Source organism: Scyliorhinus torazame, chromosome 14 (genome assembly GCF_047496885.1).
Source record: "Scyliorhinus torazame isolate Kashiwa2021f chromosome 14, sScyTor2.1, whole genome shotgun sequence".
Taxonomy (NCBI): domain Eukaryota; kingdom Metazoa; phylum Chordata; class Chondrichthyes; order Carcharhiniformes; family Scyliorhinidae; genus Scyliorhinus; species Scyliorhinus torazame.
The window spans coordinates 105,597,383-105,614,167 of record NC_092720.1 but is presented as its reverse complement, the minus strand read 5'-3'; the positions used below and the strand labels follow the sequence as shown (position 1 = coordinate 105,614,167).

Sequence of the window (16,785 nt, the reverse complement as noted above, 5' to 3'; positions counted from 1 at the left end):
TACTCATTAAGAATCTCACCCATTTCCTCTGACTCCACGCATAAATTCCCTCTTTTGTCTTTGAGTGGGCCAATCCTTTCTCTAGTTACCCTCTTGCTCCTTATATACGAATAAAAGACATTGGGATTTTCCTGAACCCTGTTAGCCAAAGATATTTCATGACCCCTTTTAGCCCTCTTTATTGAGCGTTTGAGATTTGTCCTACTTTCCCGATATTCCTCCAAAGCTTCATCAGATTTAAGTCGCCTAGATCTTATGTATGCTTCCTTTTTCATCTTAGCTAGTCACACAATTCCAGCCGTCATCCATGGTTCCCTAATCTTGCCATTTCTAACCCTCATTTTCACAGGGACATGTCTGTCCTGCACTCTAATCAACCTTTCCTTAAAAGACTCCCACATTTCAAATGTGGATTTACCCTTAAAGAGCTGCTCCCAATCCACATTCCCTAGCTCCTGCCGAATTTTGTTATACTTTGCCTTTCCCCAATTTAGCACTCTTTCTTTAGGACCACTCTCGTCTTTGTCCGTGAGTATTCTAAAACTTACGGAATTGTGATCGCTATTCCCAAAGTAATCACCGACTGAAACTTCAACCACCTGGCCTGGATCATTCCCCAATACCAGGTCCAGTATGGCCCCTTCCCGAGTTGGACTATTTACATACTGCTCTAAAAAACTCTCCTGGATGCTCCTTACAAATTCTGCTCCATCTACGCCTCCAACACTACATGAGTCCCATTCAATGTTGGAGAAGTTAAAATCTCCCATCACGACCACCCTATTGCTCCTACATTTTTCCATAATCTGTCTACATATTTGTACCTCTACTTCACGCTCGCTTTTGGGAGGCCTGTAGTAAAGTCCCAACAATGTTAGTGCACCCTTCCTATTTCTTAGCTCCACCCATATTGCCTCAGTGCTCGAATCCTCCATCGTGCCCTCCTTAATCATAGCTGTGATATCATCTCTGACCAGTAATGCAACTCCTCCACCCCTTTTACCTCCCTCTCTATCCCTCCTGAAGCATCTATACCCTGGGATATTTAGTTACCAGTCTTGCCCTTCCCTCAACCAAGTCTCCGTAATACCAATAACAAGTTATTCCCAGGTATTAATCCGAGCCCTAGATTCATCTGCCTTACCTGCCACACTTCTTGCATTGAAACAAATGCACCTCAGACCACCTGTCCCTTTGCATTCATCATCTCTTCGCTGTCTACTCTTCCCCTTAGTCACATTGAGTTTATTATCTAGTACCTTACTGACTTCAGTTGTTGCCTCTTTACTGACCTCTAACTTCCTAATCTGGTTCTCACCCTCCTGCCACATTAGTTTAAAACCTCCCCAACAGTGTTAGCAAAAGGACATTGGTTCCAGTCCTGCCCAGGTGTAGACCATCCGATTTGTAATGGTCCGACCGCCCCCAGAACCGGTTCCAATGTCCCAAAAATCTGAACCCCCTCCCTCCTGCACCATCTCTCAAGCCACATATTCATTCTGACTATTCTTGAATTTCTACTCTGACTGTCTCGTAGCACTGGTAGCAATCCTGAGATTACTACCTTAGAGGTCCTACTTTTTAACTTATCTCCTAACTCCCTAAATTCTGATTGTAGGACCTCATCCCGTTTTTTACCTATATCGTTGGTGCCTATATGCACCACGACAACTGGCTGTTGTCGTGGGTACCATAATGGCGCGAATTTTGGAAGTACAGCCAGTACACTTTAAAAAAACAACAGAAGGTGTAACTGCAGAATTGTTACAGTCCAGTTTGAAAGAAAGTTTGATATAATGTGATAGGGTATTTTTATTTCACCTATGTGGAGTTTCTCCAAGGGGTCTTTGTGCTACTTGGTATGAATCCACTTGAGTACCACAATTGTTTATTGTGCCTTCCACATATGCCTCTGTGTCATTTCCTATGTTCATCTGCCTTCAGTGATGGGTATACAGTAGTTATATATTTAAGTGTTAATTTGTCTAGAGCAGGCTAACCGTTGCACATCCCCAGACTATGTGCTCCTGGATTATCAGCTTTCCTTGTCTTCCGGGATCTATTTTGCTCCGTTCCTGTTAGAATGAATAAGCTTTCATCCACTGCATTTGCTTTTAAATAGGGAATTAGGGTTCTGTACATTAGTAATGCAGTCAAATGAAAACACAATGGGGATTTGTTGTGTGAAGCTGCTTGCTGCGTACCCGCTAGCAGAGATTGTGCCTTCATGATGGAGATGCTGTATAGGTTATAACGGACCATGACAAGATGTGACACAGGCTCTGGAAAGTATCTCAGTCCAGGCAGTAGAAGCACTGTGTGAGGTATTACGGTACCTGGTAATGCTGGAACACCATTGGTAGATATTGTATGTTTCCTATTGGTCAAGCTGTATGGTAGCTCCGCCCTTCAAGGCGGGGTATAAGAGCCCGTGCCGCCCCAGCAGCCTTCTTTCTGTACCTGAGCTGCTGGGGGGAACATCTAGCTTATTCAAGCCTAAAGTTGGACTACAACCTCACTTTAGTGGTCATTGATCGTGCATCAATTTAATAAGCTAGATTTAAAAGGATGGAGCACCGAATCAAGCCGGAGTGTCTGCAACTCAGCCCCCACACGGCGAACTCAGCGGCAACCTTAAAGCACTGGCTTGCGTGTTTTAAAGGATATCTCGGAACGGCCGAAAACACACCCACGGGAGAACAGAAATTGCAAGTCCTGCACTCGAGGGTGAGCCCGGAAATTTACACCCTCATCGAGGACGCGGACGACTTTGATGCAGCAATGGAGCTGCTAAAAGGACATTATATTCGCCCGGTAAACCAGGTCTACGCCCGACATCTGTTCGCAACGAGGTGACAAATCCCTGGGGAATCACCGGAAGAATTCTACCGTGCGCTCCTGGTGTTGGGGAGAAACTGCAGCTGCCCGCAAGTTTCGGCGAGCGACCACACAGAACTCTTGATCCGGGACGCTTTCGTGGCAGGTATACTGTCCTCCCAAATCCACCAGCGATTGCTGGAAAAAGACACCCTAGGCCTCAAGGAGGCACGGGCCCTTGCAGGCTCCCTGGATGTGGCCTCCTGAAACGCCCACGCTTACGTTCCCGACCGCGCGGCAGCTCCCTGGGCAGCGTGGAACCCCTCCACAGCCGACCCCGAGACATCCCCCATCCTCCCACAAGCTTGTGCTGCAAGGTGGCCTGGCAACCCCGGAGGGCCCCGCTGCTACTTTTGCGAGCAGGCCAAGCACCCATGGCAGCGCTGCCCGGCCCGCGCATCCACCTGCAAGGGATGAGGTAAAAAGGGCCACTTTGTGGTGGTATGCCAGGCCCGTGTGGTTCCGCGGTCTCCGGTGGCGAATGCGGACCGCCACCACAAACCTCTCCACGGTCCCCGTGCGACCAGCGGGCGCCTCCACCTTCCTCCTCCAGGGCCACGTGCGCCCCCTGGGCGCCGCCAAATTGTCCCGCGGATGCCACGTTCGATGGATGGGCGCTGCCATTTTCTGCACCCCCAGCCATGTGCGACCAATGGGATGGACTCCCAGGACCCCAGCTCGGCTGACCGCACACCGCCCGAAGAGAACACTCAACTGCTCAGATTAGCCTCGGTGACCCTGGACCAGTCCTGGCCTCGAACTCTCTCAACTGCTACAACAACAGTACTAATCAACAGGCACGAGACATCCTGCTTAATCGACTCTGGGAGCATGGAGAGCTTCATACACCCCGACATGGTAAGGCGCTGTTCTCTCCTCATCCACCCCGTTAATAAAACAATCTCCCTGGCCTCCGGTTCCCACTCAGTAGAGATAAAGGGGTTTTGTGTAGCAAACCTCACAGTCCAGGGAAGGGAGTTTAAAAATTACCGGCTCTACATCTTTCCCCACCTCTGCGCAGCCACACTCCGAGGTTTAGACTTCCGGTGTAATCTCCAAAGTCTAACTTTCAAATTCGGCGGCCCTATACCCCCCTCACTGTCTACGGCCTCGCGACCCTCAAGGTCGATATGCCTTCCCTGTTAGCGAACCTCACCCCGGATTGCAAACCCGTCGCAACCAGGAGCAGACGGTACAGTGCCCAGGATCGGATCTTTATTAGGTCAGAGGTCCAAAGGCTACTGAGGGAAGGGGTCATTGAAGCCAGTAACAGCCCCTGGAGAGCTCAAGTAGTGGTGGTAAAGACCGGGGTGAAGCATAGGATGGTCATCGACTACAGTCAGACCATCAACAGGTTTACGCAGCTGGACGTGTACCCTCTCCCCCGCATATCCGACCTGGTAAACAGGATCGCGCATTACAAGGTCTTCTCCACAGTGGATCTTAAGTACGCCTACCACCAACTCCCCATCCGCACTAGTGACTGCAAATACACTGCCTTTGAGGCAGATGGGCGGCTCTACCACTTCTGAAGTGTTCCCTGCGGTGTCACTAATGGGGTCTCGGTCTTCCAGTGCGAGATGGACTGAATGGTTGACCGTTACGGTTTACGGGCAACATTCCCGTATCTCGATAATTTGTGGTTGCTCAACTGATCGACTTGCTGAAGAAACATCGAAAATTTCAGTGGACAGCGGAGTTTCAACAGGCATTTGACTGCCTGAAAGCTGTGATAACCAATGCTCCTGTGTTGGAGAATTACAAGGGAGTCTGTGATCAAATTGAACTAAAGTATCTGACTTTAAAGAGAAATGCCGAGGCGTAGAGAAATGGACGGATCATGCAGAGACCTTCTTGTCCAAAGAGACTGTCAATCGAGAAGGATTCCAGTTGGAGGAATAAGAATAAAAATATAAGAATAACTACAGAGTGTGTTTAGTTTTGTTTTAGATTTGGAGAAGCTGCAGACACAGCAAGATGTGTATGAATCTCTGCAAGCTAAAGAATGTTCATTTGGTGATTTCAAAGTGGTACTGTTTGTGGTGGTATGTATTAGGGGTAATACGGTACACCACGTGTCGACAGGCTATTGGTGGAGGGATGCCAGGTCCTGATAGGATCTGCCACCTACTGGACTCCACCCAGAAATGCCGGTATAAGAATCCAGTTTTTCCCTCCATTTCCCTCAGCAGCCGCATTCTGTAACCACGCTGCTGGGGATAAAGTTCTGCTTAATAAAGCCTTCAATTGACATTACCTCAACCTGCCTCGCGTCATATTGACGGTGCTACAATTTATTAAGCAGAATTTAAATTGAAGAAAACGACGTGGGAACATGGAGCTCCGAATCACCCCGGAGTGCCTGCGCATCGCACCCCAAGCAGCTAACTCGGCCTCTATCTTCAAGCACTGGATGGCATGCTTTGAGGGCTACCTCGGAACGGCCCCCGGCACACCGACAGATGAACAAAAGATGCAGGTCCTCTACTCCAGGGTGAGTCCTGACGTCTACTCCCTTATCGAGGACGAGGACGGTTTCACCGGTGCCATCACCGCGCTGAAGGATATCTACATCCGGCCCGCCAACCAAGTTTTTGCTCGCTACCAGCTCGCCACACGACGGCAATTTCCGGGGGAACCGCTGGACGAGTTTTATAACGCCCTGCAGATCCTGGGTCGAAACTGCAACTGCCCGGCGGTGACAGCGAATGAACACACAGAGCTCCTGGTCCGCGATGCGTATGTGGCAGGTTTGGCCTCTTCCCAGATCCGCCAGAGGTTTCTGGAGAAAGAATCTCTGGGACTTACAGAAGCTCGGGCCCTGGCGGCATCCCTCGATGCGGCCTCGCGTAACGCCCGCGCCTACGCCCCCGACCGCACTACAGCCTCCGTGGGGATCCGTGGACCCCCGCTGCGGTCGACTCTCCGACACCCCCCCCCCACCCCCGCAAACCTGCGCGGCCAAAACACCAGACCAACCGGGGGGCCCCGCTGCTATTTTTGCGGCCAGCCGAAACACCCTCGGCAGCGATGCCCGGCCCGCGTGGCTACCTGCAAAAGCTGCGGGAAGAAGGGCCACTACGCGACGGTGTGCAAGTCCCATGGGGTCGCCGCTATCTCCGGGGAAGAAACGGGACCACAGACCCAGCACCCCCAGCGATCCACGTGTGACCAACGGACGCCGCCATTTTGGACCCCGGACGCCACGAGGGAGAGATGGGCGCCGCCATTTTGTCCACCCCCGACCGAGCTCGATCCGTGGACGCCGCCATCTTGGCTGAAGGACCCCGACACAGACGGCCACATACTGCCTGATTACGATGCTCAACTTCAACAACCACGTCTGGCTTCGACGACCCTCGACCAGTCGCAACCCCGGACGCTCCAGACTGCAACCACTACAGTCCTAGTGAATGGCTACGAGACGCCGTGTCTTATCGACTCTGGGAGCACGGAGAGCTTCATTCATCCGGACACGGTAAGGCGCTGTTCCCTCGTAATTCGGCCAAGCACCCAGAAAATGTTCCTGGCGGTGGGATCCCACTCCGCTCAGATCACGGGGTTCTGCTTCGCTAACCTAACGGTGCAGGGGAGGGCGTTCCGAAATTACCGGCTGTATGTCCTCCCCCATCTATGTGCGCCCACACTCCTAGGGTTGGACTTCCAATGCAACCTCCAGAGTTTAACATTTAAATTTGGCGGCCCTATACCCCCACTGACTGTCTGCGGCCTCGCGACCCTCAAGGTTGAACCGCCTTCCTTGTTTGCGAACCTCACCCCGGATTGCAAACCCGTCGCCACAAGGAGCAGACGGTACAGCGCCCAGGACCGAGCATTTATCCGGTCCGAAGTCCAGAGGCTGCTGAAGGAAGGCATCATCCAGGCTAGCAACAGTCCCTGGAGAGCCCAGGTGGTAGTTGTTAAGACCGGGGAGAAACAGAGGATGGTCATCGACTATAGTCAGACCATCAACAGGTACACTCAGCTAGATGCGTACCCTCTCCCCCGCATATCCGACATCGTCAATCGGATTGCACAGTACAAGGTCTTTTCCACCGTGGACCTCAAGTCCGCCTACCACCAGCTCCCCATCAGTACCGGTGACCGCAACTATACTGCCTTCGAAGCAGACGGGCGGTTATACCACTTTTTAAGGGATCCATTCGGCGTCACGAACGGAGTCTCGGTCTTCCAACGAGAGATGGACCGAATGGTTGATCAACATGGGTTGCGGGCCACGTTCCCGTATCTCAACAACGTCACCATCTGCGGCCACGACCAGCAGGACCACGACGCCAATCTCCAAAAATTCCTCCAGACCGCTCACGCCCTGAACCTCACTTACAACAAAGAAAAATGCGTGTTCTGCACCGATCGTCTAGCCATCCTGGGCTACTTAGTGCGTAATGGAGTGATAGGCCCCGACCCTGAACGCATGCGCCCCCTCATGGAGTTTCCTCTCCCCCACTGTGCCAAAGCCCTGAAACGTTGCCTCGGCTTCTTTTCTTATTACGCCCAGTGGGTTCCCCAGTACGCAGACAAGGCCCGTGCACTAATCCAGTCCACTACTTTTCCCCTGACGACAGAGGCATGCCAGGCCTTTAGCCGCATCAAAGCGGATATTGCAAAGGCCACGATGCACGCCATCGACGAGTCCCTCCCCTTCCAGGTCGAGAGCGACGCATCGGATGTAGCTCTGGCGGCCACCCTCAACCAAGCAGGCAGACCCGTGGCCTTCTTCTCCTGAACCCTCCACGCTTCAGAAATCCGCCACTCCTCAGTGGAAAAGGAGGCACAAGCAATAGTGGAAGCTGTGCGACACTGGAGGCATTACCTGGCCGGTAGGAGATTCACTCTCCTCACTGACCAACGGTCGGTTGCCTTCATGTTCGATAATGCACAGCGGGGCAAGATCAAGAATGACAAGATCTTGCGGTGGAGGATCGAACTCTCCACCTTCACTTATGAGATCTTGTATCGTCCCGGAAAGCTGAACGAGCCATCCGATGCCCTATCTCGCGGCACATGTGCCAATGTACAAGTGGACCGTCTACAAGCCCTCCACGACGACCTCTGCCACCCGGGGGTCACTCGTTTCTACCACTTCCTTAAGGCCCGCAACCTCCCTTACTCCGTCGAGGACGTCCGAACAGTCACCGGAAACTGCCAGATCTGCGCTGAGTGAAAACCGCACTTTTTCAGGCCAGATAGAGCGCACCTGGTTAAGGCCTCTCGACCCTTTGAACGCCTCAGTTTGGATTTCAAAGGCCCCCTCCCCTCCACCGATCGCACCGCGTACTTCCTGAACGTCGTTGACGAATACTCCCGTTTCCCTTTCGCCATCCCCTGCCCCGACATGACAGCGTCCACGGTCATTAAAGCCCTCGGTATCATTTTTACACTGTTCGGTTTCCCCGACTATATCCATAGCGACAGGGGGTCCTCCTTTATGAGTGACGAACTGCGTCAATTCCTGCTCAGCAGGGACATAGCCTCGAGCAGGACGACCAGTTACAACCCCCGGGGGAACGGGCAGGTCGAAAGGGAGAATGGAACAGTCTGGAAGGCCGTCCTGCTGGCCCTCCAGTCGAGGAGCCTCCCAATTTCCCGCTGGCAGGAAGTCCTCCCGGATGCCCTTCACTCTATCCGGTCCCTGCTGTGCACCACCACGAATCAAACGCCTCACGAGTGCCTCCTCCTCCTTCCTAGGAAGTCCTCCTCTGGATCGCCACTTCCGACCTGGTTAGCAGCTCCGGGACCCATTCTGCTCCGGAAACATGTGTGGGCGCACAAGTCAGATCCGTTGGTGGAACGGGTGCATCTCCTTCACGCCAACCCGCAATACGCCTATGTGGAGTACCCCGATGGCCGACAGGACACGGTCTCCCTGCGAGATCTGGCGCCCGCCGGAGTACCCACACCCCCGCAACACCAATCACCACCTCCTCACTCCCGCCGGTTCATCCCGCAGCCACCCCCTTCCCGGGGGGTTCGGTTCTCCTCCCAGACCCGCCCAGGAGTAAGGACACAGGGGACAGCGCTACGCTCCCAGAGTCGACGGGACTCGAGCCAGCGCCATCACCACCACGCCCGAGACGATCGGAAAGGATGACCAGGGCGCCCATCCGGCTCATCGAATCACTTTAACTCTCAACGTTTTCAGTTATTGTGTCTTGTTATAGTTATGGCATCATGCCAACCCTGTTTGGCCCGTTGGCCCAGTTTTCAGTTATTGTGTCTTGTTATAGTTATGGCATCATGCCGACCCTGTTTGGCCCGTTGGCCCAGTTGAAGCGATAATTTTGTGTTTTGTTCAAAGTGACGGCACAGTACCGACTCTGTAAACCCCTACCACCATGCGAACCACCATCCCGCCGGGTTAGTTTTCAACAAGGGGTGAATGTGGTGGTATGTATTAGGGGTAATACGGTACACCACGTGTCGACAGGCTATTGGTGGACGGATGCCAGGTCCTGATAGGATCTGCCACCTACTGGACTCCACCCAGAAATGCCGGTATAAGAACCCAGTTTTTCCCTCCATTTCCCTCAGCAGCTGCATTCTGTAATCACGCTGCTGGGGATAAAGTTCTGCTTAATAAAGCCTTCAATTGACATTACCTCAACCTGCCTCGCGTCATATTGACGGTGCTGCACTGTTCTCAGTAGAGAAGTTAAGCCTGATGTCTTTCTTGAAAAGGGTTATTTTTGTCTTATGAATGTTGCAAGGAAAGATTAAGAGTTACTTATAGAGTACTGTATGATTTGGGGGATTTATTGGTGTTGATACTTGTTAAGATGTTTACTGTGGATTTATAAAGAGTTAACTGGTTTCATAAATAAACATTGTTTTAATTTAAAAGTACTTTAGATCTCTGTTGCATCACACCTGCAAAGTAGGCCCTTGTGCTCCCATAACCACAATCTATTAAAAGTTGTGGATCAGGTGAACTCCATGATATACTTTGGGGTTCTCTAAACCCTGGCCCATAATAGCAGGCATTCATTTGTATGTTGTACTGAGTGTAATTGTACAACAACTGCATATTGAATGAGCGTGTCACTTGGATTTGTATTCTCTGTATTTCTATATTTAGATGCAGCACACTAAGTAATATGCATGTAACGTGATGATACATGTCATAGAGTCATACAGTACAGAAGAAGCTCTTCAGTCCATCAAATCTGTACTGACAAAAATACAATAAGAGCACGATTCAGTGACCTTGTTGCGCGCGACACGGAGCCGGGCGCAATGGCTGAATCGTGCGAGAGCCCCAATCAGGCTGTGCACCGGTCGCCAGGCCATTAGCGAGTCACCCGACTTGCTCCACTCGGCAGAATCCCATGGGTGTGGAGAAACTTCCCTGGGGTCAAAAAAAATGGCAAGGTGCCGGTGAATAGCGAGGTATTCCTTGGCACTGTAGCCACCAAGAAACACCCCACGAAATGCACCTGACAGCGGACTTTGTTTTAAATCCGCTGAATTGTGCCCTAAATCTACACTAATCCACTTTCCAGCGCTTGGCCCATAGCCTTGAATATTAGGACATTTCAAGAGCTCATCCACCTGGTTTTTAAATGTTATGAGGTTCCCCTCCTCTACTGACTTCCCAGGCAGGGCATTTCAGACTCCGACCACCCTCTGGGTGAAAACATTTTTGTTCAAATACCCTCTAAACCTCCTGCCCCTTACCTTAAAATGATGCATCCTCGTTATTGACCCTTCAACTAAGGGGAACAGCTGCTTTCTATCAACCCTCTCCATACCCCTCCTAATCTTATACCCCTCAGTCATGTCCCCCGCCAGCTTTCTCTGCTCTAAAGAAAACAACCCGAGCCTATCCAGCCTCTCTTCATCTCATATGTTACATCTGAAGCAATATCTTGGTGATCTTCTCTGCACCCTTTCCAGTGCAATCACATCCTTCCTGTAGTGAGGAGACCAGAGTACTCTAGTTGTGGCCTAACCAAAGTTTTCTAAAGCTCCAACATAACCTCTCTGCTCTTCTAATCTATGCCACCACTGATAAAGGCAAGTGTCCCGTATGCCTTCTTAGCTATGCTATTAACCTATCCTGCTGCCTTCAGGGATCTGTGGACAAGCACCCCAAGGTCCCTCTATTCCAATGAGCTTACAAGTGTCCTGCCATTCACTCAGTACCCCCTTGTCGTGTTACTCCTTCCAAAGTGCATCACCTCACACTTTTCAGGGTAAAATTTCAATGTGTAACTTCTGAACTAATACTTTCACCAAACATCTGGCACAACTGTACCAGATGTGAGCATGAGGTGTAGATGCCATTTTTCATCGAAGATGTTGCTGAGATGCCACAAATTCAGATGTTATGGAGTCAAGTTTGGAGCCATAGTCTTCACTTTGGGGCACAAACAAACGCTGATCCCTAGATAACAACTCAATCCCTCTCTCTGTCAATCATTCAAGGCTGAATCAGACCTTTGCAATTGTAATTGATCCTAAAATGGACTTCAGGATGACTTCTCCTTCCATTCCCAAGAATGCCTATTGCACCTTCTCCAGTGTGCGATTAGAGAAGAGAAAGCTCAGGCGTCGGGCCTCTTCCCCATGTGTAGCTCTGGCTGCTCCGATACCCCGGATTGCCTCCAGGCCCGAGTCACGGCAGCACTTCCATCCCCCTTGACAAAATACTCATCGAGCCCAGTGGGAGCAGCCACACTGAAAACGTGGGGCCAACTAAGACAGCACTTCGGGCTGACCATAATGTCCCCCATGGCCCCTATCTGCGGGAACCACAGGTTCCCGTCAGCCATGCTAGACGCAACTTTGTAAAAATGGAGAGAAGATGGGGGAAACGCTGACAGTCAGGGATCTCTACATAGGACACAGACTAGCAATGCGAAACGAACTGACGGAGGAATGGGAACTACCGCCAGGACAGGAAATCAGACACTTGTAAATATAACATTTCCTCCACAAAGAGACAGTAGGATACCCCTGGGCCCTGGAGACCACACTATTAGTGGACCTGATGATCACGGACAATGAGGAAGGGGGGCTCTGTGGGAAAATATACGGACAGCTACTGGACAGAACCCGAACACCACTGGACGAGACCAGGCGGAGATGAGAGGATGAACTGGGGGCAGAAGTGGGGTGGGTACTCCGGGGCGAAGCACTGAGAAGGGCCAACTCCACCTCCTCCTGCAAAAGGCTCAGCCTCATACAGTTCAAAGTGGTGCACAGAGCGCACCTGACCAGAACCCGAATGAGCAGGTTCTTCCCGGAGGTGGAGGACAAATGTGAGCGGTGCCAGAGGGGCCCGGCCAACCACACCCACATGTTTTGGGCCTGCCCCAAACTTGCTGGGTTCTGGACAGCCTTCTCCGAGGCAATGTCCAAGGTTGTGGGGGTGAGGGTGAAGCCATGCCCAATAGTGGCAATCTTCAGGGTATCAGAGCAGCCAGAGCTACACATCGGGAAGGGGGCCAACGCCCTCGCTTTCGCTTCTCTAATCACACGCCAGAGAATTCTGTTCGGTGTGGTTGGTTAATCCTTAATTTGCTAGTCTTCTTCAACAGACACTTGGCTGCGTGGGCAGTGGCTAGGGTCACTTGTTCAGGTAGGTTAGGGCAGGAGTAACTGTGTTGACCTGGGTCAGGTGGAGGGTACGTTGGGTTGTGCAGTGGATTGCCCTTCCCTGAGTTGTCTACCTCTTGGCGACTGTTGGTCGGCTCTCCCTTTCAAGATAGGGTCCAACTGAGGAGGTCGTAACCTGTGGGTTGCAGGGTTTGAGTGAGAGTCTGAGTGCTGGGGATCAGTGTTGTTAGGTGTTCTTCAGTTTGAGGGTAGGCTGAAAAGGGGAGGTAGGTGCCCTCCTCCAAGTGGTCCTATATAGTGGCTTCTAAATTGCCCTCCTTTTTGAAACTGGGGCTCCCCTGGGCAGTAGTATTCTATCTCTGGTCAGGCTGCATTGTTCTGCCCATCATATTCTTTTTGCGGTGCTATATGATGCTGGACCTTGTCGAGCATTCTTTGGATAATCCTGATGTTCCTCTCTTTTTGTGGTTTCCTTTCCTTATTTGGGTAGGTAAGGTGCTGATGCAGGCACTGATTTGGCATATTGTGTCTTAGGGGGTTTTCTTATCATGTCGAGGGACAGAGGAGTGTTCTCCTGAGATGTCCAGTTGGTGGGTGTCTTGAAGATTATTCTTCTCCTTGATGGTGGAGGATTGTGTAAATCTTCCAGTGTCAACGGGGTCTGTGTGGTGCCTCCGTTGTGGGTAGAAGAGTAAGGTTGGCTGTGTCTTGGCATGCTGTGGGTATCCTTGGTTTACAGGCTCCCATATACAAGGATGTCAGGCCATGTCTTGTACTGTGGGCGGTATCCTGTTGCTCCCCTGAGCCTCGGTTGTTCCTTATTCACCGGGATGTCTGAGGAGGCTGAGTGAAGTTTGGAATGAGCAGCTTTTTCCTTTTTTGTCTTGTGGTGAGGGGCGTGAACCATGGGACCAGGTGCTCCTGGCTCTTAAGTGATTCCCTGTTATCCTGAGATCCTCTGCTCTTGGTAATAATTCTTATCATTGATAGTGTATTGGGAGACACTGACCACAATGTTATAATCTGAACCAATTTGCTGGTCGTCTCTGTGTAAATGAGTGGAATGATGATCGCTTTATACTGCACCGGGGTTCAGGGATTTGTTTTCATGGTCTCATCCTCTTCTCCCTCATTCCCCAGTACATTCTTTGGTACATATGGAGGCACCAACTTTAGTATTTACACTGAACCAACTGTATTGTTGTTCGCCTGTCCTTTTCTGTATTCATGTATGCTGAGATGCTGTGCTGTACAATCCTGGAGATTTGTTGCGTTATTTGGAAAAATGGAAAGATTCTAATAAAAATATATACAGTTTTAAAATTTGTTTGACTTCAAATCCCCCCATCCCTGTAAGCATATCCTCAATTGTTTGCAAACTTTTGAGATCTCTTCATTCCTTCAATTCTGGCCTTTTATTCATTCCTGATTTGAATGCTCCATCATTTATAATTGTGCCTTCAGCTCACTGGACCCCATCCTCTGGAATCACCTCCCTAAATCTCACCACCTCTTTCCCTTCTAAATATTTCTTAAAGACTGCCTCTTTGACCGATAACTTATTCTAGTATCTCCTTATATGACTTGGTGTCAAACTTTGTTGGAAAACACGTCAGTGAAGCAGAATAGGATATTATATTGTGTGAAAGGTGATACAGAAGTGCACATTGCTGTTGTTGATTCGAGACAATTTAGTTGTGAAGTACACACCCATTTAAGAAGAGCCTGGCTGGAATTCTGCCTATTTGATATATAGTTCATGTCAATGCCATGCAACCAATGATGCAATGACGAGACGCATGAAAATTTCTAAACGCCTCAGCAAGAACAGCCAAAAACGTGTATTTGTATATCTACAGTCTTTTTTAAGTGTTAAAACATTCCATAAAATTATCTCCCATAATGTATACTAATGAGCCTCAGACAGAGCTCTGTGCCTTGTTTGATGTGCGATGTTCAGCACGCTTTACCTCCTGTTTCTCATCTTCTAGTAGTTTCTGGCTTTCTTCATTTCTTGGTCTTTTCGATGTCTGTGGTCCCGGGTTTATTAAATGTGTTTTTGCTGCATTTTTGGATTCCTATGGAAAATTTCAATTGAAATCTGTTCAGTGGACAGTTAAAGCACTTTACATTGTAATCTTATTAGAAATATTTATGATTGCAGCGCAACATAAGTAAAATACTGTCTACTGAATGTTCTGGAAAATACAAAGGATTGTATATTTTTAAAGTACATTTTCTTTACTGCAATTATTTTGTTGTGTTGATATGAGCACATGAGCTGGATTTTATGCCCCCTCACCTGATTTCATAGCATAGCATGTAAAATGTAGTGTGTGCCCTGTCGGTTTCCTATCTTCCCAAACTCAAATGTCTCTAATTTCATGGGGGTGGTAGATGTGTCAGGTGGCAAAGAAATGGTCATTTAAGGGCCTCACCCGCCCCTCCACTGTTTTACCCACGACAAGGGGACCCATGCCAGTGGGGAACCCTGCCATCTTTAGTTGTGCCAGCTGATGTTGGACGAGGGAGGTGGAGAACCATCCTTTGGGGTTGCCTGTGCCAACCAAAGTCATACCCTACTGCCTTAACTATCCCCACCTGTCCTCTCAAACTTGACCCACTCGCCTCCTCACACTCCTTGCCGGGACCTTCCAGCCTGACTCCAGAGATATCTTGGAGTCACCTTCAAGTTCTTCCCCATTGCAGCACACAACTCTCTGGGACTGCCTGTACTCTTAGTGATGGCCACCGCTTGACGGCGTAGCGTACTGTTACTGGACTACCAATCTAAAGGCCAAGATGGTGAAATTTGAATTCAATAAATAAAACCCATCTGGTTCACTCATGTCCTTCAAGGATGAAAATCTGTCATGCTTACCTGATCAGGCCTTCATGTGACACGAGATCCACACCAATGTGGTTGGCTCTCAAAATGCATTCAGTTCAAGGGCAAATAGGGATGGACAATAAATGCTGGCAATACCCAGATCTCATGAATGAATAGGACAAATATCAGCCATCTGATTATCCAGCAGCTTTTTAAGATGGGCCTTCCTCCCTTGTTAGGATTAGATGTCTCTCTCACTTTAATCCAATTAACATTGCTCCCAGTGTTAAGAGGCTGAAGAACAGCTGGCAGTGTCATTCCCCCACCCACCCACCCAACCAATGTTTAGCCGGAGTCTGGAACCAGAGCAGTCTCTGTAAAATCCAGCCTAACATTAAAGGAATAATTTAAAATAATAATAATAATAATCGCTTATTGTCACAATTAGGCTTCAATGAAGTTACTGCGAAAAGCCCCAAAAATGTTCATCAAAAACACATTCTATTAAGAGGAAAAACTCGGTGACATAAATCTACCTGTGGCTTTTTAGGGAAGTTAGATAGTATTAGCTTAAAGGGAGAGGTTTATAATTTTGCAAAGTATAGCAAAGCTGAGGATTGAAAGAGTTTGAGAAACCAAAAAATTCCAGCCAAAAGGTTGAGATAAAGTGAAAGAATTGTACGTGAAAGTAACTAGCTATGAATATAAAAACAGATTGTGAGAGTTTTAACAAGTGTATAAAAAGAAGACAAGTGATTAAAATAAACGCTGATCCCTTAGAGAAAGAGACAGCAGAAATAATAGGAATTAAGAAATGGCAGACATTGAAACATTAATTTCTGTGTGTCTGTCTTCACAGAAGAAGACACAAGCTGCTCACAAGAAATAAAGTGTAACCAAAGAGTTAATAGGAGTGATGTATTTCAAGTAATTATTATCAGCAGAAAAATGTATTAGAGACACCTAAGGACTAAAATCTGACAAACCCCATGACCTAATGGGCTACACTCTAAGATTCTAACGAGGCAGCTGCAGAGATGGTGACGCACAGGTTCGATTCCCGGCTTGGGTCACTGTCTGTGCGGAGTCTGCACATCCTCCCCGTGTGTGCGTGGGTTTCCTCCGGGGTACTCCGGTTTCCTCCCACAGTCGAAAGATGTGCAGGTTAGGTAGATTGGCCATGATAGATTGCACTTAGTGTCCAAAAAAAGGTTAGATGGGATTACCGGGATAGGGTAGAGGTGTGGGCTTAAGTAGGGTGCTCTTTCCAAGGGCTGGTGCAGACTCGATGGGCCGAATAGCCTCCTTCTGCACTGTAAATTCTATGATTTGCCAAAACGCCTAGATTCTGCAAGAGTTCCAATGGACGAGACTTGTTCAATGTAACATCACTATACAGGAAAAATAAATCATGGAACAAAAAGAGGCCAGTTAGCCTGATATCAGTCATCAGAAAAATGCTGAAATATATTTTTACAGAAGTTTTAACAATACAATTT

General features: G+C 49.3%; 1 protein-coding gene across 1 annotated transcript in view; it reads right to left on the bottom strand.

Moving 5' to 3' along the window:
* The window catches only part of LOC140389933 (ubiquitin carboxyl-terminal hydrolase 7-like), a 124,602-nt gene that overhangs the window by 26,252 nt on the left and 81,565 nt on the right, over positions 1 to 16,785 (bottom strand). The window contains exon 10 of the mRNA XM_072474590.1: positions 14,427 to 14,534. Within this exon, the coding sequence (XP_072330691.1) occupies positions 14,427 to 14,534 (108 nt within the window). The remainder of the gene's footprint in view (positions 1 to 14,426; positions 14,535 to 16,785) is intronic.